This window comes from Euprymna scolopes, chromosome 31 (assembly GCF_053919585.1).
Source record: "Euprymna scolopes isolate OS-2025 chromosome 31, ASM5391958v1, whole genome shotgun sequence".
NCBI classification, from domain to species: Eukaryota; Metazoa; Mollusca; class Cephalopoda; order Sepiida; family Sepiolidae; genus Euprymna; species Euprymna scolopes.
This window is the reverse complement of record NC_136512.1, coordinates 89,647,877-89,674,427: the sequence shown is the minus strand read 5'-3', so window position 1 is coordinate 89,674,427 and position 26,551 is coordinate 89,647,877. Positions and strand designations below refer to the sequence as shown.

General features: G+C 29.0%; 2 protein-coding genes across 4 annotated transcripts in view; one reads left to right on the top strand and one right to left on the bottom strand.

The window, feature by feature from the left end:
• Positions 1–26,072, top strand: part of LOC145255852 (ATP-dependent RNA helicase DDX55-like) — a 68,379-nt gene extending 42,307 nt beyond the window's left edge. For both annotated transcript variants that reach the window (XM_080114610.1, XM_080114609.1), the window contains exons 11-17: positions 3,287–3,401; positions 6,689–6,768; positions 17,003–17,091; positions 21,163–21,289; positions 22,161–22,239; positions 24,337–24,507; positions 25,960–26,072. In XM_080114610.1, coding sequence (XP_079970736.1) covers positions 3,287–3,401; positions 6,689–6,768; positions 17,003–17,091; positions 21,163–21,289; positions 22,161–22,239; positions 24,337–24,507; positions 25,960–26,007 — 709 coding nt within the window. In that variant the 3' untranslated portion in view covers positions 26,008–26,072. The remainder of the gene's footprint in view (positions 1–3,286; positions 3,402–6,688; positions 6,769–17,002; positions 17,092–21,162; positions 21,290–22,160; positions 22,240–24,336; positions 24,508–25,959) is intronic.
• LOC145255853 (rRNA methyltransferase 1, mitochondrial-like) overlaps positions 25,534–26,551 on the bottom strand; it is a 30,913-nt gene continuing 29,895 nt past the window's right edge. For both annotated transcript variants that reach the window (XM_080114613.1, XM_080114612.1), the window contains exon 10: positions 25,534–26,223. In XM_080114613.1, the coding sequence (XP_079970739.1) occupies positions 26,180–26,223 (44 nt within the window). In that variant the 3' untranslated portion in view covers positions 25,534–26,179. The remainder of the gene's footprint in view (positions 26,224–26,551) is intronic.

Below are 26,551 nucleotides of genomic sequence, written 5' to 3'. Positions count from 1 at the left end.
AAATTTCATGCTTGTTGGTTTATACATTTGATTACAATCAGCAGACGACAATAAAATAATTCAAGTAGTGTGTGTGGTGCTTTGTGAGTGTGCATATGCATATGACTGTGTGATTGATTGAGTTGAGAATTGTTACAATTAATTGTTCCAATTAATGGTTAAGGAGATGGTATGTGGATACTGTCGCAGGAACAAACAAATAAATAAAAAAACAAAAGAAATAAAAATCCAACTCAGCATTTTTTTAATTGCAAAACAATGCACTCCATTAACTTTCCAATGTCTTTTTGCACATACATGTGCTTTTTAAAAGTCTCTTTCCCCGCCACTTAACGCTGGCACAAACCATTGCTTTCTTGCCCTCGTATTTACACATCCATCTTCCCTGGTGCGCAACTTGGTTCTACGTGGTTTATTTTCTCTCCTTTTCTTGTGACATAAGCTCGGGAACACTTGCTAATTTGCATACATGCTGCTAATATTTTCACTAGCCAGCTATCCCTTGGCTGCTGCTGCCGGTTCTCTCACACGCACCCATGCATGCTCTGTTACAGAGAAATAAATGTTAATTTTGTCTTTAATTTTTTTTTTTTGTCTCAACTGTTTAGTGAAGGAAAAATCTTGCCTTATATGGGGTTGCAGTGGATTCAAAGATAAATTCAGAAAATTCTCTAATTGGTCAAAAATATTGTTTGCATTAATTCAAGTAAATGCGTGCGTGAAGCTGGTTGTGCAGAAACGCTTTTGAGCACTTAAGTTTCAGGCACCAAAGTGTAAATGTTGCCGCTACAATTGTGACATAATATTCGCGTTTTCTCTTTTTTCTTGAAGAAGCCCAAAATGAAGTAATGTGCTGAAAAAGATGTTGAAATTTCTTAAGACATAATTTTAAATGTGGACAGATTTATTCCATTGTCTAATAGTCTCTTCCTCTTAGATAGGGTCTAAAAGAGTATCTCCAATCTAATCGGTCCGACGCTAACAGACAAGCTACATTTCTCCCACCAACGCAGTCTTGTATCCCTGTCCCTGTGTTATAAGTACTTTAATGGAATGTGCTCTGATGAACTCATCGCACTTGTGCCCCCTCGACGTACATGCTCCTGACTAACCAACAAGCAACAAAATCTCACCCCTTTACTCTAGAGACTAGAGGTCCCTAAATGCTGGAAAGCCTTCTAGTCTTATAGTTTCTTCCATGAGACTGCTAGATTCTAGAATTCCCTCCCTGTTTCCTGCTTCCTTTACTCTAAATTTAAGTTTAAACGTAATGTGAACAGATATCTTGCTGCTCAACTCCCCACATTCCGCTGTTAAACAAGATCCCAAATAGTAGGCTCTTACATTGCAAGTGTCAATATGCCTTGCTTGGGGTGAAAAAAAGTTTAAAAAAAAAAAGAGAAAGAAAAAAAAAAAAAAAGGAAAAGAAAAAGAAAAAAAAAGGAAAAAAAAAGAAAAAAAAAGAAAAAAAAAAAAGAAACTTAATAAAAAGAAGCAGAAGTCAATCAGTATTGTTGTTTTGGTTAAAAACTAATTAAAGAATTATGGTGGTGACAGGCACGTCAAAATATGGAATTGAGAGCAAGAAAAAAACAGATTCGCAATTCTGATCTTGTTGACCCCCCCCCCCTGCTCCTATTCCCCTTACCCGAAAGAGAAATATCGAGGAACTCTAAGCAGGAGGAGAGGGAGAGAAAGATTAAGGCAATTAACTGCCTTCATCCGACATAGTTTTAAAAACTAATATTAAACTTAATAACAACCAGTAGTTAAAAAGTATGCATAATCACAGTGACGCACCGGTTCCTCTCAGATCACCAAAGTTAAGCAATGTTGAGTTTGGTCACTATCAGATGAGTGACAATTTGAGAATATAAAGTGTTGTGTGTAAAAGAAAAACAACAACTCTATATAAAAAAAAAATTTGCTAAAACCAACGTTGTCCCCGCGCCTCTGCTGGAGACTGTTGGTGAATTTACTACAGAGGAAACTAGTTCAACCTGTCCAGGGAGGATGCTGTATCTTATACCCCAAAAGAATTTTGTGTGAGGTAGATGTATGAAAAAGTTGTGTTCTTGTTTCGAATTAAATGAGGAAATCAAATTTTATGAGTATCCAAAGAGCAGCTGTTCGCCCACCATTTTGAAAAAAATTCTCAAGAAACAAGGGAAATAACAAAATAATTCAAATTTGCAAGTTTTTTGTTACAATGTCTGCAAATTCCTATCAATCACTTAAAAATGATTTTCTTTATAAAAATTAAACGTAGTTCAATTTATATGATTTTTGGAATATGTTATTTTGTTTTGGTTTATACATCATGCAAATTTTTTTATTTTTGTTTTTAATATTGGAAGAATTCTTGCCAAGAACCAAAAGTTGTCTTTCATCTTGTCCAAGAGAAAACCAGTCTTTTTTTCATAAAAACAAAAAACCTTTGATTAACTAAAAAAAACAAACTATTTTTTTATTAGCTAAGCATCAAGTAAAATGTCTAAATTTATGAAAAAAAAATTTTTTTATTTTTATTTATTTATTTTTTTTTACTTAATCTCTAGTTGATTTTTTTTTTTATTTCTTTTCATAATCCTGATTTTATAATTTGCTCATCAGATTGTCGATGAATGGTTATCACATCCTCGCCCACAAGTTCTAACAATTTAGCAGATTTATCCTGCATCATCAACCGGCAACACTAAGGCATTATTTTCTACAGCTAACGATACAGACTTCTCAATTCCTTCAACACACGTGCGTCTCGCCTAGTGGTGTCATACTTGTACAGATGGCGTAGTAACGCTGAGAAAAATCTGAGTTTCACCACGTGATGTGCAACCACATGTGCTCCTCAACATTGCCGTCCCCCGAACATTGTGTGCGACATGGATTTCTTCTTTTCTGACCATGTCGTTATCTTTCGGATTAGCAATTACCAAGGAGAAAGAAGTAGTATAAAAAACTAAAATTAAAAAATAAAATATTCTGCAAATATCAGTCGAACCTCTGGATGTGTGTGTGAAACCATCAACCGTCTACATATTAACATCGACATCTATGTCATTATCTGCCAAGGACGCATTTGTCAGTTGACATTAGCTCATCTTGATCTGATCCAAGCCACATAGATTTGGCCTTGTGTCTCATTATAATGCCTACAAATTCTTAAAAAATTATTTTATTTTTAAAAATAAACCTGCTTGAACAATTCACATGATTTTTGGTGTATGCTATTTTCTTTCTATCATGGTTTCATACATTTGTTTAAAACTTTTGTTTTTTTTTCTAGCGCTTTTGTCCACCGTAGTGGCAGGACTGCTCGAATTGGTAACGTTGGTAACTGCGTTGTGTTCCTAGCGCCTTCAGAAGATGCCTACATCGAATTTATTGCGATGAATCAGAAGGTAAAAATATAAAACTTTTTTATTTACACCTTTTTTTTTATATGTGCACTTTTGACCATTTTTTTTATATTTGCACTTTATTTTAATGTTGGGAAATTAAAAACAATTTCATTTGGTTTAACTTTTCATTTGTGAACTATTTTCGTAGAAAAAATACTTCATAGAAGTTCTGTAATTATTGTTTCTGAGCAAGGCAGCCATTTTTGTTGAGTCAGTAACGTAAACAAAGATGGCTCTTTTGCTTAGAATCAATAATTATGGAACTTAAAATGATTATAAATTCTAATAAATAGTTTGGTTGTTTTCTAGTATTCCTCCTGTATTAAAAACGAAAATAAAGAAAAGTCTGTATGATGTACGTATCATGATGAAACAAAAATATCGTAAATTGATCAAGTAGTTTTATTTTTATAAAGAAAATCATTTTTAAGTGATTAATGGGAATTTGTAGGCATTACAACCTAAATCTTGTAAGTATGAATTATTGCGTTATCTCCATTTGTTTTCAAAACGTTAGACAAGACCGCCACTTTTCAGTTATTTATAAAATTTGATTTTCTTATTTAAAAATAAAACTATGTGATCAATTTACGTAATTTTTGGAATATGATGTTTTTATCACAGGTACCTACATCATGCAGATTTTTCTTTATTTTTGTCTTTAATATGAGGGAATTCTGGACAAGAATCAATATTGTTTTCACCAATACCAATTTTCTAATAAAGCATGATTGTGAGGTCAAGTTTTGATCACACGTTTGGGTCCCTTAGGAGGTATCTGTTTTGAATAGAAAGCCATGTTTAATTTCGGAAGAGTTTTTGGTGGGTAACTGATCTGTATAAGTCTTGGACTTTAAAATTTTGCAGGTAAAGAGCGAAGTTCTTCCTCGTGTGGATACGAAAAATTATGTGCGGGAATTCTAAGAGATCTAATATCTTTATGAAATGATTCTGGTTTCTGATTGGTTGCTAGCAGAACCTGGCTCCATTTGATTGGTTTGTTCCTATAACCAATGTCTATAAGTAAAAACCTTCCAAATTTTTTTATCGTACCTTCATTTTATCAAAATATTGCAATAGTCTGGTAGTATCTTGGGATGAGTTTTTAGCACTTGTTTTTAATTTTGAATTGGACGTTAGTTTTTTGCTTTTTTTTTATTGAAATCCAATTTTTTTTAAATATAACAACTGATATTCCTTCTTATGGCAGTTCTTTCTGAAAACTAAAAATGCTAATTTTGCTTCTAAGATTTCAATCGATTCGTGAAATGGATGAAGGTGTTAGAGGACTTTTATTTCTTAAAAAAATTATTTATTTTATGGTATTTTTTATTTATTAAATTGTTATGTGAAAGTACAGAATAGTTAACAAAAATTCCCCGTTCCCATGTTAAGAATAGGTTTCTAAATAATAACATTATTCTAGAATGATCTGCAAACTGCATAAGCACTCTTAGTTATAACTGATTGGAAAAAATTGGGTTCTTGTCTAGAATTCACCCTAATATTAAAAACAAAAATAAAGAAAAATGTATATGATGTACATACCCGTGAGTGAACAGAAACACCATATTCCAAAAATCACATAAATTGATCAAGTAGTTTTATTTTTAACTAAGAAAATTTTATGAATATCTAAGTAACCATTGTATCGTGTCCCATCTTAAAAACAATCTCAAGAAACAAGAAAGATAACTCAACAATAATTCAAACTTGCGAGATTTACATTATAATGCATACAAATTCCCATTAATGCTTTCAAATTATTTTCTTATTTGAAAATACAAAAATACAGGGTGGATCGATAAAATTGTCGCCCTAGAAAAGACATGATTATATTTCCGTTGGATGAAAATCTGCTTTCTTTTTTGGTTGCAGACCATCTACTAGTTGGCCAGCTGTGTACAAATCCCAAAAGCAGTAGTAGCCTTCTATCATGTCTGAAAATGACAAAATGTTCAACGAGTGAGATCGGAGATGCACTGCTGTACAACTCATGCTCTCAACCGATCCAAGTTATGATAACAGGACCATTGCCAGCACCCTCAAAATGCAAATCCGGATGGTTCAACGCTTGAAGGTGTGCCCATGGTAATGAAAACAAAGTTTCCAGCCACAGTTATGGTCTTTAGTGTGGTTTCAACTTGGCCTTCGGGACAAAATCAAAGTGTAGTATCTGTTCTTCAGATGCTGCGCTTCCATTTCTTGTTCTCTTTCGGTGGAGGAGAAATCCTTCACGACTGAGACAATTTTTATTTTTGTACCTTTTCTCCACGTTAAAAAACGACCCTGGTGTCCAACTCTGTCCTGTGGGGAGGCATAGTAAATAGGTACATCATACCACCTCACATCTTGAAAGTCAGCATTAAAGTGCACCTGGATGTGCTGAAGAGTGTGGTGATCCCCTGGTGCAATCAGGTGGCCGCTGACAGACCCCTGGGTGTGGCAGCAGGATTTGGCGCCAGCCCACAAGTCTAAAGAGACCCAATCTTGGTTACAGAAGGAGTGCTACGACTTTGTACCCTTCTCTCATTGCCCCCCCCCCCTTCCCCAACCTGCACCTGCTGGACTACTTTGTTTGGTCATACGTCGAGAACATCACCAACATGACTTCCTACAATACAAAAGCCAGTCTGATCAATGTCATCTGTTAAGTATTTGCCAAGCTCCCGCTGGCACTTGTGGAAAATGCATGCTCTTAGTTCTGAACTTGTATCGACATGATGGTTGAGGCTGAAGGCGGCTACATTGAATATATGTCAGCTCTACTACATAATCAAGTTACCTGAATGTTTTTTTCAATAAAAGTTTTAAGATAAAGCTGTAGTGTTGTTTTCTTTAAGGTGACAAATTTATCGTTCCACCCTTTTTTGTATATGCGTGTCACACAGATTTCTCTTTATTTTCGTTTTCTAAAATTTAGGTAAACGTGTCCAAGGAAATAATGTGGAAAAATAGATAGTTAAGTAAGAGATAAATGGAGTCGTAAAACAAAAAGTTTAATCTAACATCTTGGCGTTGGACTACCGATAAGAAAGACATGTTTTCAGAAATTTTCTCCTTCTGGACAAAAACTGAAGTTTTTTGCTTTTGGCTTTCAGTAAAAGTCAAGTCTTGTTTTTTTTTTTGTTTTTTTGTTTTTTTTTCATGATTGGAACACCTTTTTTTATAAATCGCTTAAAATTGTTTAAAAATGATTTTTTTGGAATTATTTCTGATTTTTTCTCAATTGTTCAAAATATTTGTCATTCTTATTTTTTTGTGTTTATTTATTTATTTTTTTGAAGGTTCCCATGCACAAATATCCGAAAGCAGAAATTGAAACGTCTGTTTTGCCAAAGCTGAAGCTCGTTTCTCAAAAAGACAGGTAAATAATTTCTCATCTACATTAAAATGGTTTCACGTCATTTAGAATCGGATACGTTTTTCTATGAAAGAAATTATCTTCTGAGGAGACTACGTTTACAAAACCATTGAATTTCATTTTCTAAAACATTTTTAAAATCATTACATGAATTAAAACCTCTCATTTACGTTTTCTTTCTATTCATAAAATCATCTGATAAGATATCGTGTGTACGCGTTTAAACGTGAATGTGATTTCTAAAATTAAAAATATAAAAATTGATTATTTAATATTATTTGAAATAGTTGGTAATTGTTCAGAATTTCCCCGAAATAAAATTTTTAAAAAATACAGAAAAACATGTATGATGTACGTCCTGTGATGAAGCGAAATGATAGTTAAAAATAAAACTATTTGATCAATTTACATAATTTTTTAAATAAGAAAATCAAATTTTATGAATTAGCAAGAAAGGACTGTCTCACATTGCCATCCTGAACAAATAATAGCAGATAATTCAATAATAATTTAAACTTGCAAAATCAGTCTTGTAATGCTTCCAATTTTTCATTAATCGCTTAAAATTGTTTAAAAATGATTTTCTTTATCAGGGTTCTACATTGTGAGTGACTTTGCAAAATGGCGACTAGAAATAATGAAACGCTTGTCTTCTGGTGATTTTTGTTTGTTTCACTGACAATCTTCCAAAGCTCACTACTGAGTGAAAATATCTTTTCAGCTTTTTTTTTTTTTTTAATAAAACGAAAAAAGTTAAATTATTTAAACAATAAAAATTTAATAAAACAATATACTCATATTTTTTTTAAAAATACATCTGAAAAAATTAGAATGTATCAACACAAAATTTGTTGTATATTTAAAATTACACTTATTAAAAAAAAATACAGAAAAATCTTTATGATGTACATACTCGTCACAGACCGAAGATGTCATATTCTAAAAATCATGTGGGTTTGGCTAGTAACTTTTCTATTTGGCTAGTAAACGAAAATATTTAGTTGTCAAAGGTCAACTAAAGATAAATTTGTCTATAGAGCCTTGTTTATAAAAAATAAAGAAATTTATTTTAAACGGTTAATGAGAATTCATAGTCATTACAACATCAACTTTGCTAGTTTTAATTATTGAGTTATCTTTTTTTTGGATTTTAGATTGATTGTTAATCATAGAATTTGCTTTTATTGTTTAAACAAAAAAGCTACTTGATCAATATATGACTTTTGGAATATGATATTTTCATTCTGTGACAGGGACAAACATAAAAAAAATGTCTGTATTTTTTTTTGTTTTTGTTTTTTTAATTAGGTGGAATTCTGGACTTGTTCCTAAACTCTTTCCTTAAGTTTTCCTGTTATTTTAAATATAACTTCCATATTTAACGTGTTTGTTTACGTAAACACGTAAAAAGTTAAAATAAAGTAAGCATAAACACATACAAAAAAAATAAAACAAAAAAACTTATCCGTTTTTATCAAATTTCAAAGTCTTATTTTCAAATTGTTTTATTTGGATTCTTTGAACAACTGTTTTCGTGTGTGTCATTTGCACAACAATTCAAGATAGGAACATTTTTCATCTTAAGTTGTACAACGTCTGAATAATCCAAATAATCAACGCTCATCTAAAAACATACAGAATCATAATATCTTATTGTTAAGAAAGTATATTTTGTTTGTATATAAAAAAACGGAACAAAAACAACAAAATTTGGAGAATTAATATTCATCGGATCTTGTTGCGCATAATTCGGCTGCTTTGAAGAAATTAGGGTACAACTACGTTATAATGCGAAATTTGGAAAACAAAAAAAATCAATTAAAAATAATCGTATCCATCGTTTGTGTCATTTCAACTAAAAGCAATGATATCTATTTAATTGTCATGTCAATATTTAAATATTACTGCATTATTAAAAAAACACGAGTTTTCGATCGTTATCATAAAAATCTTTGCCAATATTTCTTTGGGAAGAAGTGACGGTACTTGGGGGGAGGGGGGAGGATTAGGGTCACTGTTTCTTGGCACTTTTTCTATACTACCTGAATTATAATATCTCCGATATACGAAACGACGTTGTGTCTATCTTTTATTTGGGTGACTTTTACACGCTATTTTCGCGGTATTATTTCCTGGTCTCCGCATGTTTTATGACTTCTCCGTATGTAAGCAAAACTGAATCCGTAGCAAACGAACCTCCCTGGTACTCGTGCCAGATTCATCCGAAAAGCAATAAAGCTTTGATCAATGCAGAGAAAACTCCTCATATCAGACAATAGCTATTCATTTGGACACTCCCCTTTTTATGGGAAGCTGGTTTTCTCTCCCAACATCTTTGGGAAACAAAACCAAAAAAACTGGCTTGCAGCCAAAATTAAGTGCAGGATTTCATTCCATATCGCGTGATGTTCGACCTCATTAAATTTACGTATCTGTCACTAATCGTTTAATTTCAACCATTATCAATTCTGCTGCACTTGTAGCGTTGTGGTAAGTTATCAGGCTATGCGCCTCAAGGCTTCAAGTTCGAGCCTACCTACATACCACACACACACACACATACACACACCTCCAAACACCTGGGCAACGCCGGGCACCCCTGCTAGTTAAAAATAAGAATCAGTTTTATTGTATTTTCTCAATCTGTCATTCATCATTACTTGTTTAAATGTGGTGATGCCTTTGTAAAAATAAAAAAAAAAATAAAAAAAATAAAAATAACAGACTGACTTATCTCCCCTTGCTTTATGAGTATTTCCATTCTTATCTTTGGTGAATTGCTAAAATACTATGAAACTGATTTTTATTTAAAATTGCTAAAATACTATAAAACTGATTTTTATTTAAAATTGCTAAAATACTATAAAACTGATTTTTATTTAAAATTGCTAAAATACTATAAAACTGATTTTTATTTAAAATTGCTAAAATACTATAAAACTGATTTTTATTTAAAATTGCTAAAATACTATAAAACTGATTTTTATTTAAAATTGCTAAAATACTATGAAACTGATTTTTATTTAAAATTGCTAAAATACTATAAAACTGATTTTTATTTAAAATTGCTAAAATACTATGAAACTGATTTTTATTTAAAATTGCTAAAATACTATTAAACTGATTTTTATTTAAAATTGCTAAAATACTATAAAACTGATTTTTATTTAAAATTGCTAAAATACTATAAAACTGATTTTTATTTAAAATTGCTAAAATACTATAAAACTGATTTTTATTTAAAATTGCTAAAATACTATAAAACTGATTTTTATTTAAAATTGCTAAAATACTATAAAACTGATTTTTATTTAAAATTGCTAAAATACTATAAAACTGATTTTTATTTAAAATTGCTAAAATACTATGAAACTGATTTTTATTTAAAATTGCTAAAATACTATAAAACTGATTTTTATTTAAAATTGCTAAAATACTATAAAACTGATTTTTATTTAAAATTCTACTCAATAATTTTTTTAAAATTTTAGTGTTGCTACCTATTTTTGTCTGATACGTAAGTTTATTACAAAACCTGCAACTTTCACTTATGTCCCACCCGCAGCTGTATAATTACTATGGTTATGACAACAGCATATTCTTTTCATTGTTTTGACTCTCGAGTATATATCCGACACAATTAGACATAATTAATCAACTGAGAACCACGTCACTCTGCATAAAAACATATAAGATATCAATGGATATATACTTGAGAATCAAAATGAGCAAAAGAATATGCTGTTGTCATAGCCTTATTAATCACTGAATGGTTCTTATTTCAGTGAAAACTAGTTTTAAGTGAATTCATTTTTCCTTCTTCATTATAATGCAAGGGAGATAACTGATATTTTTTTCAAAAGCAACTTCTCTTGGAAGCATTTAAAATTCTTAGCAAATCCCCACATATTAAAAAATTGAAAGTTATTTACAGTCGATAAAATTAAAAATAGAAATCAAAACGACATTAAGAAAATGAAGGTTTTGGTATTTGTGCAGTTTAATGAAATTTCAAACAAACGAATTTCAGGAGAAAGCATATGTACTTGTGTGTTATGTGAGAATTAGTATTCTAAAAATTATGTGCTATGTGAGAATTAGTATTCTAAAAATTATGTGTTATGTGAGAATTAGTATTCTAAAAATTATGTGCTATGTGAGAATTAGTATTCTAAAAATTATGTGTTATGTGAGAATTAGTATTCTAAAAATTATGTGTTATGTGAGAATTAGTATTCTAAAAATTATGTGAGAATTAGTATTCTAAAACTTATGTGCTATGTGAGAATTAGTATTCTAAAAATTATGTGCTATGTGAGAATTAGTATTCTAAAAATTATGTGTTATGTGAGAATTAGTATTCTAAAAATTATGTGTTATGTGAGAATTAGTATTCTAAAAATTATGTGTTATGTGAGAATTAGTATTCTAAAAATTATGTGTTATGTGAGAATTAGTATTCTAAAAATTATGTGTTATGTGAGAATTAGTATTCTAAAACTTATGTGTTATGTGAGAATTAGTATTCTAAAAATTATGTGTTATGTGAGAATTAGTATTCTAAAAATTATGTGTTATGTGAGAATTAGTATTCTAAAAATTATGTGCTATGTGAGAATTAGTATTCTAAAAATTATGTGCTATGTGAGAATTAGTATTCTAAAAATTATGTGTTATGTGAGAATTAGTATTCTAAAAATTATGTGTTATGTGAGAATTAGTATTCTAAAAATTATGTGTTATGTGAGAATTAGTATTCTAAAAATTATGTGTTATGTGAGAATTAGTATTCTAAAAATTATGTGCTGTGTGAGAATTAGTATTCTAAACATTATGTGCTATGTGAGAATTAGTATTCTAAAAATTATGTGTTATGTGAGAATTAGTATTCTAAAAATTATGTGTTATGTGAGAATTAGTATTCTAAAAATTATGTGTTATGTGAGAATTAGTATTCTAAAAATTATGTGTTATGTGAGAATTAGTATTCTAAACATTATGTGCTATGTGAGAATTAGTATTCTAAAAATTATGTGTTATGTGAGAATTAGTATTCTAAAAATTATGTGTTATGTGAGAATTAGTATTCTAAAACTTATGTGCTATGTGAGAATTAGTATTCTAAAAATTATGTGTTATGTGAGAATTAGTATTCTAAAAATTATGTGTTATGTGAGAATTAGTATTCTAAAACTTATGTGCTATGTGAGAATTAGTATTCTAAAAATTATGTGCTATGTGAGAATTAGTATTCTAAAACTTATGTGCTATGTGAGAATTAGTATTCTAAAAATTATGTGTTATGTGAGAATTAGTATTCTAAAAATTATGTGCTATGTGAGAATTAGTATTCTAAAAATTATGTGCTATGTGAGAATTAGTATTCTAAAAATTATGTGCTATGTGAGAATTAGTATTCTAAAAATTATGTGCTATGTGAGAATTAGTATTCTAAAAATTATGTGTTATGTGAGAATTAGTATTCTAAAAATTATGTGCTATGTGAGAATTAGTATTCTAAAAATTATGTGCTATGTGAGAATTAGTATTCTAAAGATTATGTGCTATGTTAGAATTAGTATTCTAAAAATTATGTGTTATGTGAGAATTAGTATTCTAAAAATTATGTGCTATGTGAGAATTAGTATTCTAAAAATTATGTGCTATGTGAGAATTAGTATTCTAAAAATTATGTGCTATGTGAGAATTAGTATTCTAAAAATTATGTGCTATGTGAGAATTAGTATTCTAAAAATTATGTGCTATGTGAGAATTAGTATTCTAAAAATTATGTGCTATGTGAGAATTAGTATTCTAAAACTTATGTGCTATGTGAGAATTAGTATTCTAAAAATTATGTGCTATGTGAGAATTAGTATTCTAAAAATTATGTGTTATGTGAGAATTAGTATTCTAAAAATTATGTGTTATGTGAGAATTAGTATTCTAAAAATTATGTGCTATGTGAGAATTAGTATTCTAAAAATTATGTGCTATGTGAGAATTAGTATTCTAAAAATTATGTGCTATGTGAGAATTAGTATTCTAAAAATTATGTGCTATGTGAGAATTAGTATTCTAAAACTTATGTGCTATGTGAGAATTAGTATTCTAAAAATTATGTGCTATGTGAGAATTAGTATTCTAAAAATTATGTGCTATGTGAGAATTAGTATTCTAAAGATTATGTGCTATGTTAGAATTAGTATTCTAAAAATTATGTGTTATGTGAGAATTAGTATTCTAAAAATTATGTGTTATGTGAGAATTAGTATTCTAAAGATTATGTGCTATGTTAGAATTAGTATTCTAAAACTTATGTGCTATGTGAGAATTAGTATTCTAAAAATTATGTGCTATGTGAGAATTAGTATTCTAAAAATTATGTGCTATGTGAGAATTAGTATTCTAAAAATTATGTGTTATGTGAGAATTAGTATTCTAAAAATTATGTGCTATGTGAGAATTAGTATTCTAAAAATTATGTGCTATGTGAGAATTAGTATTCTAAAAATTATGTGCTATGTGAGAATTAGTATTCTAAAAATTATGTGCTATGTGAGAATTAGTATTCTAAAAATTATGTGCTATGTGAGAATTAGTATTCTAAAAATTATGTGTTATGTGAGAATTAGTATTCTAAAAATTATGTGCTATGTGAGAATTAGTATTCTAAAAATTATGTGCTATGTGAGAATTAGTATTCTAAAACTTATGTGCTATGTGAGAATTAGTATTCTAAAAATTATGTGCTATGTGAGAATTAGTATTCTAAAAATTATGTGCTATGTGAGAATTAGTATTCTAAAAATTATGTGCTATGTTAGAATTAGTATTCTAAAAATTATGTGTTATGTGAGAATTAGTATTCTAAAAATTATGTGTTATGTTAGAATTAGTATTCTAAAAATTATGTGCTATGTGAGAATTAGTATTCTAAAAATTATGTGTTATGTGAGAATTAGTATTCTAAAAATTATGTGTTATGTGAGAATTAGTATTCTAAAAATTATGTGCTATGTGAGAATTAGTATTCTAAAAATTATGTGTTATGTGAGAATTAGTATTCTAAAAATTATGTGTTATGTGAGAATTAGTATTCTAAAAATTATGTGCTATGTGAGAATTAGTATTCTAAAAATTATGTGTTATGTTAGAATTAGTATTCTAAAAATTATGTGCTATGTGAGAATTAGTATTCTAAAAATTATGTGCTATGTGAGAATTAGTATTCTAAAAATTATGTGCTATGTGAGAATTAGTATTCTAAAAATTATGTGCTATGTGAGAATTAGTATTCTAAAAATTATGTGCTATGTGAGAATTAGTATTCTAAAAATTATGTGTTATGTGAGAATTAGTATTCTAAAAATTATGTGCTATGTGAGAATTAGTATTCTAAAAATTATGTGCTATGTGAGAATTAGTATTCTAAAAATTATGTGCTATGTGAGAATTAGTATTCTAAAAATTATGTGCTATGTGAGAATTAGTATTCTAAAAATTATGTGCTATGTGAGAATTAGTATTCTAAAAATTATGTGCTATGTTAGAATTAGTATTCTAAAAATTATGTGTTATGTGAGAATTAGTATTCTAAAAATTATGTGTTATGTGAGAATTAGTATTCTAAAAATTATGTGTTATGTGAGAATTAGTATTCTAAAAATTATGTGCTATGTGAGAATTAGTATTCTAAAAATTATGTGTTATGTTAGAATTAGTATTCTAAAAATTATGTGCTATGTGAGAATTAGTATTCTAAAGATTATGTGCTATGTTAGAATTAGTATTCTAAAAATTATGTGTTATGTGAGAATTAGTATTCTAAAAATTATGTGTTATGTGAGAATTAGTATTCTAAAAATTATGTGTTATGTTAGAATTAGTATTCTAAAAATTATGTGTTATGTGAGAATTAGTATTCTAAAAATTATGGGCTATGTGAGAATTAGTATTCTAAAAATTATGTGCTATGTGAGAATTAGTATTCTAAAAATTGTGTTATGTGAGAATTAGTATTCTAAAAATGATGTGTTATGTGAGAATTAGTATTCTAAAAATGATGTGTTATGTCAGGATTAGTATTCTAAAAATTACGAAAAATGATCCAGTCAGAAAAATAATTACATGTTAAAATGGAATTTATCGAATTAACAAAAAAGACGTTTATATTGTTTTAATCTCTATAAAAATTATTGGATGTCGATAACTTCCAAAAGTTTAAAAGTGATTACACAATTTTACCCATGTAAAGAGTATACAAAAATATTACAAAATATTATATTTCTTAAAATATTATATTTATGAAATATTATATTTCATGAAATATTATATTTCATAAAATCTTATATTTCATGAAATATATTTCATAAAATATAATATTTCATGAAATATTATATTTCATAAAATATTATATTTCATGAAATATTATATTTTATGAAATATTATATTTTATGAAATATTATATTTCATGAAATATTATATTTCATGAAATATTATATTTCATGAAATATTTTATTATATTTTATGAAATATATTATAAAATAATATTAAAATTAAATGCCAATTCATACTTAATTAATAACTTTCATAAAATATATTTTATGAAATATATTTTATGAAATATCTATCTACTCTTATATAAAAGTCACTTTGTGTATGTGAGTTCCTTATAAGTTCCGAAACGGCTGAGTCTATCTTTTGAAAATTTCAATCAAATGTAATTCATATGTCTGGTAGTGTTCTTAGACATGTTTTGTACAGAAATTCATCTGATATCGAAAATCAAAAAAAATCTGATCCTAAATATAATTTTTTTCTTGTAAAAAAAAAAAATTTTTACAGGAGAATTTCTATATGTTACGCTGACAAAAGAATTTCTATATGTTACGCTGGCAAAAGAATTTCTATATGTTACGCTGGCAAAAGAATTTCTATATGTTTCGCTGGCAAAAGAATTTCTATATGTTACGTTGGCAAAAGAATTTCTATATGTTACGTTGGCAAAAGAATTTCTATATGTTATGTTGACAAAAGAATTTCTATATGTTATGTTGACAAAAGAATTTCTATATGTTACGCTGGCAAAAGAATTTCTATATGTTATGTTGACAAAAGAATTTCTATATGTTACGCTGGCAAAGGAGATAATAAAATCTTAGCAAATGATTTATTTCTTTAAAAAAATTATTAACATCTGGAAATATAGTTCAGTGGTAGAGCATTCGACGATAGATCAAATGATCCCTTGTTCAAGGGTGTCCCTCACCATTTTATTTTATTGTTTTCTTATTAATGAATTCAATTTACAATAAAAGAAGAGGTACCATTTAAAATCGCCGCAAATCATTTCTTTGTTTGCGTATTTTAAAACTAAACATTAATCAGAAGTGACTTTTCCAGGGCATTCATCGTCAAGCCCAAATATCAGCTGACGTGATATTGTAAACAAATGCAGACGGAATTTGATGAACGACATTATCGTTTTTTTTTTTTTTTTTTTTTTACATGAAGTTCACCATTTATCAAGGCCCAATGGCCACTCGGGGATAAGGGTTATTGTGTGTACAGTAATCAAAGGGATAGTGTAGCAATAGTACAGGAGAATTGGTAAGGTGTGGTAAGGGGGGGGGCGGTTCATCAGGAATTTGTTTGTGTTGGACTTGAAGACACCATTATTATTATTATTTTATTTATTTTTGCAAATTAGTCCACTGGGCTTATTATTCCTCGAAATATATAATATTCAATAGAGAATTCTATAATAATACATACGCAATCTACATAAATTAAAATATCATGTTTAAGCATGTTGTACAACCGGGCAACCAGCTAGTTATAAATATATTAAACATAAAAGCCAGTTTATGCCTCAACATAATTATTCTCTGTGAGCTTAATGCAACTTAATGCAACTGACTTCCTATAACTTCGGCAAAAAACATGAAAGATAAGGTCTAACTTGAAAATTCAAAAAACATAATACCACCAAATACCATCAAATACCACCAAATACCATCAAATACCACCAAATACCATCCTGGTTTGTTGGTAAATAATTAATAATCAAAAATTATTGAAGTCTTTCAATTTTGTGATTTATTTTGTTTATCAATGTTTCCCCCCCACACACACACCAATCTGCATTGTCATAACTTTCAAACACACCTCCTTTACACACTACATGCAATGCTTCAAGCAAACTACAATGTACTTCTCAAATATTATTTTTCAGAGCGATTTACGAAAAAAGCATGCGCGCATTTGTATCGTTTGTCCAGTTTTATGCCAAACATGAGTGCAGTATGATTTTCCGCCTGAAAGGTAAGTGCACAAAAAATTTTTGTACTTGTGAAGTATAATTCCATTTCAAAAAACGCAATTCAAGTAAAAAAGATTTTTTAAAACCATGTTACACACTCGAAATTAGTAAAAATTCTAAAAATTATGAAAAATTATTGAGTAAAAGATCTGCGAGAATTATTTTATTTATTTTTATTTTATTTTTTATTTTATTTTTATTTTATTTTTTTATTTTTTATTTTATTTTTCTATTTATTTTTATTTATTTTCATTTTATTTTATTTATTTTTATTTTATTTTTTATTTTATTTTTTATTTTATTTATTTTTATTTTATTTTTTATTTTATATATTTTTTTTATATTTTATTTTATTTTATTTTTTATTTTATTTATTTTATTTTATATTTTATTTTATTTTTTATTTTATTTATTTTAATTTTTTTAATTTTTTTTTATTTTATTTTTTTTATTTTTTATTTTATTTTTTCTATTTATTTTTATTTTATTTTATTTATTTTTATTTTATTTGTTTTTATTTATTTTTACAAAAAATATGAATATTAGCAATCAGCCATTTCCAATTTTGAAATGGCTGATTTTCAAGAATTACAATTATTTTGTCAAAATCATAAATTTAAAAAGTCAACAGGAATGGTCTGGTTGGAGATTGTACAACTGTTGCCACAACTATTTCAAACGCCGACACCTTTCAGTGGATATCCGTAGTCTGACACGACTGAACGGAGACGTTTATACTGCACAAGCACTGAATTTTCTTTCACGCCGGAGATTCGCAAAATTACAAACGTACACTTGTATATATTCTGTGCACAGGCTGCGATCATCCACTCGTTGAGCCACGCCACAATTGTTGTCCGATTCTGTCAGTTCTGCAACAAAAGAATTTGCCTTCCAAACAAAAAATTTCCAGTTAAAAATGAATTCGTATTATTTGAATTTTTGAGATGAGGATTGTTTATTCGTATTATTTGGATTATTTTGACTACTATTCTCATCTTGAGTGTGATTTTCACAACGTTTTGATCGATGTAACCTCCGATCTTTTTTAAGGACACGGGACACAATGGTTAGATGACTTGGAAAAAATCAGTTATAAAAGTGACCTTCTGAAGGTTGAAGGTTCAATCCTCAGTGTGGGCAACTGAAAATACAATTGTGAATTACTTAAGACTTCTACTCAGTCATAACTGACAGAATGAGAGCATGCTACCTTCATGGATTAAAATAAAGGGTTCTGTTAGAAATTCTGTGCAGATGCCCAAGTTCAACAAGATACACCTTAAATAATCGGAGGTTACACGATGAAAACGTTGTTAAAATCACAATAAAGATGAGAACAGTAGTCCAAAGAATGTAAATAACCAATCCTCATCTCAAAAATTCAGAAATAAATAGATTTTTACGTTTTCTTTGAAAGTTAAAATGGTGCTTATTTTCATAAGTTGAATAACAGACTTGCAAAATATAATCTTTTCTAAAACACAAGTTACTCTCTGTTCTCAAGAATCACTAAAAACCAACCACCTCTTCATTGAATGTCCAACTCCTACGTCATGCCCAGAGACCAGTTCTTCCCCCCCCCTTTTTTTATCTCCTGCAGTCCTTTCACTCCGACCAGAAATTTTAGATTCTGACCTTTGTCAGTGGTCACCATTCGATCACCCAGAAGGTTACTATTTAGGATATCCACTGGAGATAACAGCTTAGACAATGTCCATTCAAAAGGCTTATCTTCGCATAATCTTATTTTTCTTAAATAAGTTCATCTCCATATAATTCTCTATTTAATGAGGTACCTATTTTATTTCAAATAAAAACTCATATCTTATTGAGATATTTTTTCCAATTCTGTATACCCCCTCTCCCTTTCTTTTGGCCAAGCATCTACCATGTGCAACTTCTGCCGTCTATAAAGATGCACCTTAACGCATGCTTATACAACAGTCATCTCTTTTTGTTTATTGCATCCCGAGAGTTGCCTCCAATGGTTTTGTTATCTCATTTCACTCTCAGAATCTACACCACTTTCTGATGGAAACGATCTCTGGGCAAACAATTTTTAAAATCCGATGATGAAAGATTGAATAGATCGCGAGATGTTGTAAACAACTGATGCAGTTTGATTCATTAAAAAAAGTGAGATTCAATCCTAACCAGGAAGTCATGCGAAAGAAAATTAATTTTCATATTCAAAAGAATAAAAATTAATTTTCATATTCAAAATAATAAAAATGAATTTTCATATTCAAAATAATAAAAATTAATTTTCATATTCAAAATAATAAAAATGAATTTTCATATTCAAAATAATAAAAATGAATTTTCATATTCAAAATAATAAAATTAATTTTCATATTCAAAATAATAAAAATGAATTTTCATATTCAAAATAATAAAAATGAATTTTCATATTCAAAAGAATAAAAATTAATTTTCATATTCAAAATAATAAAAATGAATTTTCATATTCAAAATAATAAAAATTAATTTTCATATTCAAAAGAATAAAAATTAATTTGCGAATAAAAATTTGATTTTAAACGATTTGTGATTATTGTGCCAGTTTCTTTTTGATTGCAAATTCTAAACAAAAAAAAAAATTGGGTGAGATACATATGAAAATCACATTCCAAGTACGAAAATTTTTGGTATACTTATGCATCAAGCAAAAATAAGTTTTTTCACCAAAACTTAGGAAAAAATTTCAGCATTTTTAATTAAAATTAAAAATTAGTTTTCGTATTTTGCTGAACCACCATTCTTTATTATTTGGTTAAATGACAGACTGACTTATCTCCCCCTACTTTACGAACATTTGCACGCTTACCAATGGTGGATGGGCAAAATATGAAAACTGATTTTTATTGGTCCTCCCGTCAAAGAAGGGATTGGACCTAGTAATTCACTCTCATTCGTCCGTTTGCACATTTGTTAATAACCACGCCTTGGATTTTTGTGAAATTTTGCACAAACATTAGTCATGATAAAAGTAAATTTTTACTCGCTTAGCTTGTTTTTAATTAAAATTCTACTCAGCATTTTTTTCCTAATTTTTGGTGTAAGTAAAAATTTACCTGTGTCCCCATACCATATAATTGTCAAATTAAAGAAAGTTTATTATCAATTGTGTCATTAAATTGTATTTGCTGTGACGCCCAATTATGGAGCGTTTGGGGAGTTATCCCTTAGTTACCCTTACTCTCAGATCCACTCTGACTTTTTCCCCAGAGTTAGTGGTAGTACCTGTTAGAGCTTCATCCATGAGTTAAATAGCATCAATCGTTTACGAAACAATTTAATCTCTAAAGCATTCATATAGGAAGTATCGTTTTTGAATGAGATGACCCAACGAGTAGTGACCGACCGAAAGTCAATCTACAACCATATCGATCATGTAGTTTACGGTTGGACTGAAATCTGTGAATTTCATCTCAATTTTTTTTTTGTTTTATGTTTCTGAATTTTTGAGGTGAGTTTACGGTTGAACTGACGTCTCTGAATTTCATTTCAATTTTTTTTTCATTTTATGTTTTTGAATTTTTGAGGTGAGGATCAATAATTCGTATCGAATTATTTGGATTCTGTTCTCATCTCTGACGTTGCTCAGTGGATAAAGTAGTTGGTAAAATTCAGTCGTAAGTCACATTTTTCTGGAGGTTTAGGGTTCAATCCTTGGTACAAGCGGCACTCAAAGATACAATTGTGAATTACTTGGGATTTCTACTTTTTGTACAGATTTACGAATTTAACAAAGATTTTTCCCGAGTTCAACAAGATAATAAAACGTTTTGAAAATGAAACGTCATAAAAAAAATGTTATAAAAATAAAATGTCATAAAAAAAAACTCAAGATGAGAACAGTTGTCCAAATAATCTAAAGAGTTCAATTTTTTTGTAATAAAAATTTTAGCCTTTCATAGTCAGCATAAAGGTCAAAGGTCATGTCGTAAGCTGCTATGCATCACCTTCACTCCCTCTTGTGTTGAGGAAGGGGGGCACCCCATCATGATAAAAAAATTAAAGAATTAATGAAACTTTTTAAAAAACAAATTTTTTTTTTTTTTGTTTAGATTTGGATTTTGGTTGCTTAGCAACCGGCTTTGGCCTTTTAAAAATACCTCATATGCCAGAATTGAGGAAGAAACAAATCACTAACTTCACGCCTGCCGACATTGACGTTAACGACATCCCTTACAGGTGAGGTTTCAGCCTTTTAACTTTTTGGCCGTCTTTTTAGTTTGTGCTATCAACATGTTTTTGGCAGTTATTTAATGTCGGAAGCTATTTTTACATTGAACGATTTTATAGAGATTAAATCATTACCCATATAAACTCAGTTCTACTCTTATAACTAGCAGGGTTTCCTGGCGTTGTTCGGGACAAAAGTGTAACATAACTTCTATCCCTTCTTTATCCCCTTTTTCTTCTTTGCCCAGCCCATTCCTCTCTCTGGACATACATATACAACTCAAGTCAACGTAAAGGAAAAACCTCTATAAAGAATATCAGTTATTTCCTTTTAGTGACTGAAAAACAAAGTATATAATAACATCAAAAGATGCCCCCTTCCCACCTCGTCTTTTGTCTTTACCCAGCTCAGTTCATGCTTTGCTATTGCGTAGTTTTGCTAGTATGTAGATGGTTTCATGTAACAGGATACTTTTACTCTCCTGAGAATTAAGCTATCAATTTGATTTCAGATAGCAAATCTACTTAATTACTGATTAAATGACATTGTTGGGAAACTCAGTAATAAATGATAATATATTATTTCGTGTTACTTTTTACATAATGGCAGATGTAACCTCTACTATGATCTTCAGGTGTATCTAGTTGAAATTGTAGAATTTTCATGCCAAACTCCAGAATTTGTGTTTTATGGCATATTAACCCTTTTTGCGTTATTTAATGCCAAATTCATTTTGAAAAAAAGATTTTATGATCTTCAATAATTTCTTTAACAAAATGTGAATCATCTCGATGTTCATTTTTGTTTTAAAAGAAATGCATTTTTTTTTAATTAAGATTTTTATTTTTATTTATTTATTTATTTATTTTTTTTTTGCAGAGAAAAATCTCGAGAAAAGTTGCGGCAACAAAAAATTATGGAAGGAATTTCAGATGAAAAGAAAAAATATAAGCCACGGGTAAAAAAAGAAATTCTTCTATTGAATAACTTTAGTATCTAAAAAAAAAAAAAAAAAATTGCACAAAATTTTATGTGCTTACATGTACCAAAATCCAGTATTTTTATCTTTTAAAATTTAGAAAACCATTCTTAACATCTAGAGAGGTTGTTTTCTTAATTTGCTTAAAGTTTGAGTTATGTCCTTTGTCCATTCACACAGGGGTGGAAAGAAAAAAAAGGTTAAACCATAAACTAAGACATTTTATTTGGATTTATTTATTCATGTTTTTGTTTCAACTTTTGAATTTTCTTTTCTTACCTCGACACAGGTTTTAATAAAATTTCTTTACAAAAATTTTTTATTTAACATATGGAGGTATGTAACAGAGCTGCATAAAGATATGCAAATGACCAAGCCAGGTGTGCAAAGTGACATCACAGAAGAGATAGAAGGACGCACATGTTCGGAGAATTGGTAAGAAAACACACCCGGCCGAAGAAAGACTCGTGGGTGATGTCACAGAATTCATACGCAGCCGAAGGAGAAATGAATTGTTTAAATATTTAGAAAAAAGTGTGTTGTTGGAAATGCCAGATATAAAGGCTTTTTTTGTTTTTTCTGTCTTCTGTTTCTTTGATATTAGCTTGGGAGCCCGGCATTGCCCGGGTGTTTGGAGGTGTATGTTGAGCAAAAAAAAAAAAAGTGGTAGTAGGAAGGCAGGCTCGAACCCGTACCACGAATGAGGAAAAGAACAGGAAAAAGTGACGTAGGTTTAAATTAAGGCTAGACAATCAAAAAAAGATGACTTTCGAAAATATCATCGAAAAAAAACGAAAAAATTAGCCAATTTTTTGATATTTGTTGTCTGAAAGGCTGAGCTTCAAAACAGTACTAATCTTGTGAAAATCCGTCGCCTCTGTCAAGTTTTAGGCAGACTTGCAAACATACATACATTTATATATTGGTAGCTCAAATTTTCGACCCAAATCGATTAAAAAGCTTGCCCTATCTCTGAATACCTTTTATGTAAAATTTCAAATGTTTAGACCAGAAATTGTCTGAGTAATTTGGTATAGACTGCAGTGGTCAATTTTTTTAACTTTGACCCCTATTATGACCCCTTAAAATTTATTGTTTTGGGCTCAAATCAAGTTATTAAGTTAGATCCATGTCCAAGGAACCTATATCTAAAATTTCAAGTGTCTAGACCCAAAATTGGCGGAGGAGTTTGGTAGAGTTCTCAAATGTCAAATCGTTGAATTTTGACCCCCTTAACAGCCAAATTTATGGGCGAAAACCGATTACAAAGATTTTCCCAAATCTCAATACCCTGTATATCAAATGTCGAGTCTGTAGATTGAAAATTGACAGAGTTACTGCATAGGGAAATGTACACAGACAGACACTTTCATTTTTATAGATATATAGATTGGCTGTAAGTGTGCACAAGCAGAGGAGGGAAAAAAGAAGAAAATGGACGTATAAAGCAAAGGCGAGAAATGGCTGCAGCCGATGTCGGGTCAGAGAGGAAAAGTGTTCAGCTGTATTTTTTGGTTTTGATTCGAACTGATGGCACCCAAGTCTATTTTTTTAAATTTTTAAATCATTACTATATATTGGGTACAATATAATAATAAATACGAAATCTGCATAAATCAAAATATCATATTTAAGTGTATGTTATGACCGGTCAACGCTGGGTGCCCTGCTACTATTCGTATAACTTCATCATTTGGCAAGTGTACTGTGTGAGCTGTGGTATTTTTTTAAAGAAATTGTTTTTATTCTGACAGACGTCTTTATTTTTTTTTTTTTTTTTTGACAGACGTCTTTATTTTTTTTTTTTTTTTTTGACAGACGTCTTTATTTTATTTTATTTTTTTTGACAGACGTCTTTATTTATTTTATTTTATCTTTTTTGACAGATGTCTTTATTTATTTTATTTTTTTTGACAGACGTCTTTATTTATTTTAATTTTTTTGACAGACGTCTTTATTTATTTATTTTTTTTTTTTTGACAGACGTCTTTATTTATTTTATTTTTTTTGACAGACGTCTTTATTTATTTTATTTTTTTTGACAGACGTCTTTATTTATTTAATTTTTTTTGACAGACGGTATCTTGGTCGAAGAACAAAACCAAAAAAGAAAATAAAAAGAAACGAAAAGAAAACAAAAAAATTGGCAAAAAAAGAAAACAGGAAGAAATGAGCGCCGAAGATTTTGCCGATTTGAAAGATTTGGACGATGATTACCGATTGTTAAAAAAACAGAAAAAAGGAAAAGTAAGTCCAGAATTGTTTTGTATCATTTATTTCAATGCGGTGTTATGTGGGAATGAGCGTTATACAATGAAAATTACAGATGTAAATTTAGTTTAAATTGAAAAATTAAATGCCAATTGAGTGACTATTAAAAATTTGTCTCAGACTACTTTTAAAATCTCAAAGCTGGTAAAAGCATCATATATAAATAATATATAGTTCTATCTAATAGGATATCAGAAAAAACAGAAAAAAGGAAAAGTAAGTCCAGAATTGTTTTGTATCATTTATTTCAATGCGGTGTTATGTGGGAATGAGCGTTATACAATGAAAATTACAGATGTAAATTTAGTTTAAATTGAAAAATTAAATGCCAATTGAGTGACTATTAAAAATTTGTCTCAGACTACTTTTAAAATCTCAAAGCTGGTAAAAGCATCATATATAAATAATATATAGTTCTATCTAATAGGATATCAAGCACTTTCTTTGTGTAGGATCTGCTATCTCAGTTTGGTTTTGTCCCGATTTTAATAAAGCTGGTCTGCTCTCTCTCTCTCTCTCTCTATATATATATATATATATATACAGGTCACTTTTAAATTTGAGACATTCAGAAAATAATAAAGTCAGTAATCTGTTTCAAAACCGAATAAAGGAGGAAGAAATAAGTCGGTTGACCTTTTGTCCAAGACAAACCCTGCTACTGACTAACGAAAATATTAATCCATGGCGAATCACTAAAATTAAATACGATTAACAAACAGTAAAAAAAAAAAAAAATACAATAAATACAGCAAAAACAGAAAGTGGATCACTAAAAACACTTATTCACATGAATCAATTTTTATGTAAAAGAAATAATTTTCTGCAGAACTTGTCCAAACAACTTTCTTTGATTTTCGTTATGTTGTCTTGTTAAAATAATAACAGGCAAAATTTGACATAAAATCTCATTACATGTCCAAATATTTTGATGTTTTTTTTTTGTCCTGCTGAAATAAACATCCTCAAAAAAAAAAAAAAAAAAAAAAAAACCCAAATAAATTTTATGATAAAATTAGTTTTATTGCATTTCGTCATTTATTTTTGATTTTTATGAAAATTTGATTCCTTGTTTTACGGCAACTCCGGTACTTCCATTTTTATCGATATGAAAATTGAGAAAATACAGTTTATTTCATCTTTTATTTGATCAATTTTTTTCTTTTAATTTTTGCTAAGGATACTTATTTCAGCATAACATGTATAGAATGTCAAACTGTTTTTTATACTAGAAATGCAATTTTTCAGTTGTGACTAATAGTAAATTAGGTTGGTGCAAAAATAATGCCATTTTTATTTTTGTATATAGAAGTTGAACGTCAATAAATGACATTATTTTTGCGCCAACCTAATATTAAAAATGTCTTTTTGGTTATCACAAATTTCGAGGCAGACTTTTTTTATGAATTTTGTTTTTTGTTTTTTCAGATTTCAAAAGAAGAATTTGATCAAAAATTCACGGCTTCTGCAGAATAAACGTGAAAACAAAATAAATTATTGTAAATAAAATATAATTTTTATAAAAAAGTTTGACCCAAAAATGTTTTTGGTTTTCATTTAAATCATTTTTTTTTTTCTTCTTCTTCTGTTGTGGAGGATGATGGGATCAATCAGCATGTATCGAATATTTTCATCCTTTTTTTTAATGTCAACGTGGATTTCCTGATTTCTTCAACGAATGTAAAAGAATTCCTGAAAGAAATTTAAAAAAAAAATGAATTTTAAAAGAAATTCTTCACTAATTAAAAATGGTTGGTGATTACAAAAAAAAAAAAAAATATGATGTGAACAGGGATGAAACATAATATTTTTTGTCATTTTTATGGACGGTGTACATTAGCGTGGCCTTCGTTATAAAGATGGCCGGCCAGCTGAAAAAAATGACGTCATCGCCGAGGTCCCAACAAGCAAGATATGTGGAACTCTTAGACTGTCAATAATGAACAGTAATTTTTACAGACAGCGTTACAAAACTTCAAAATTGGATTGAAATAAAGAAAGAACACGATGATTTATACTG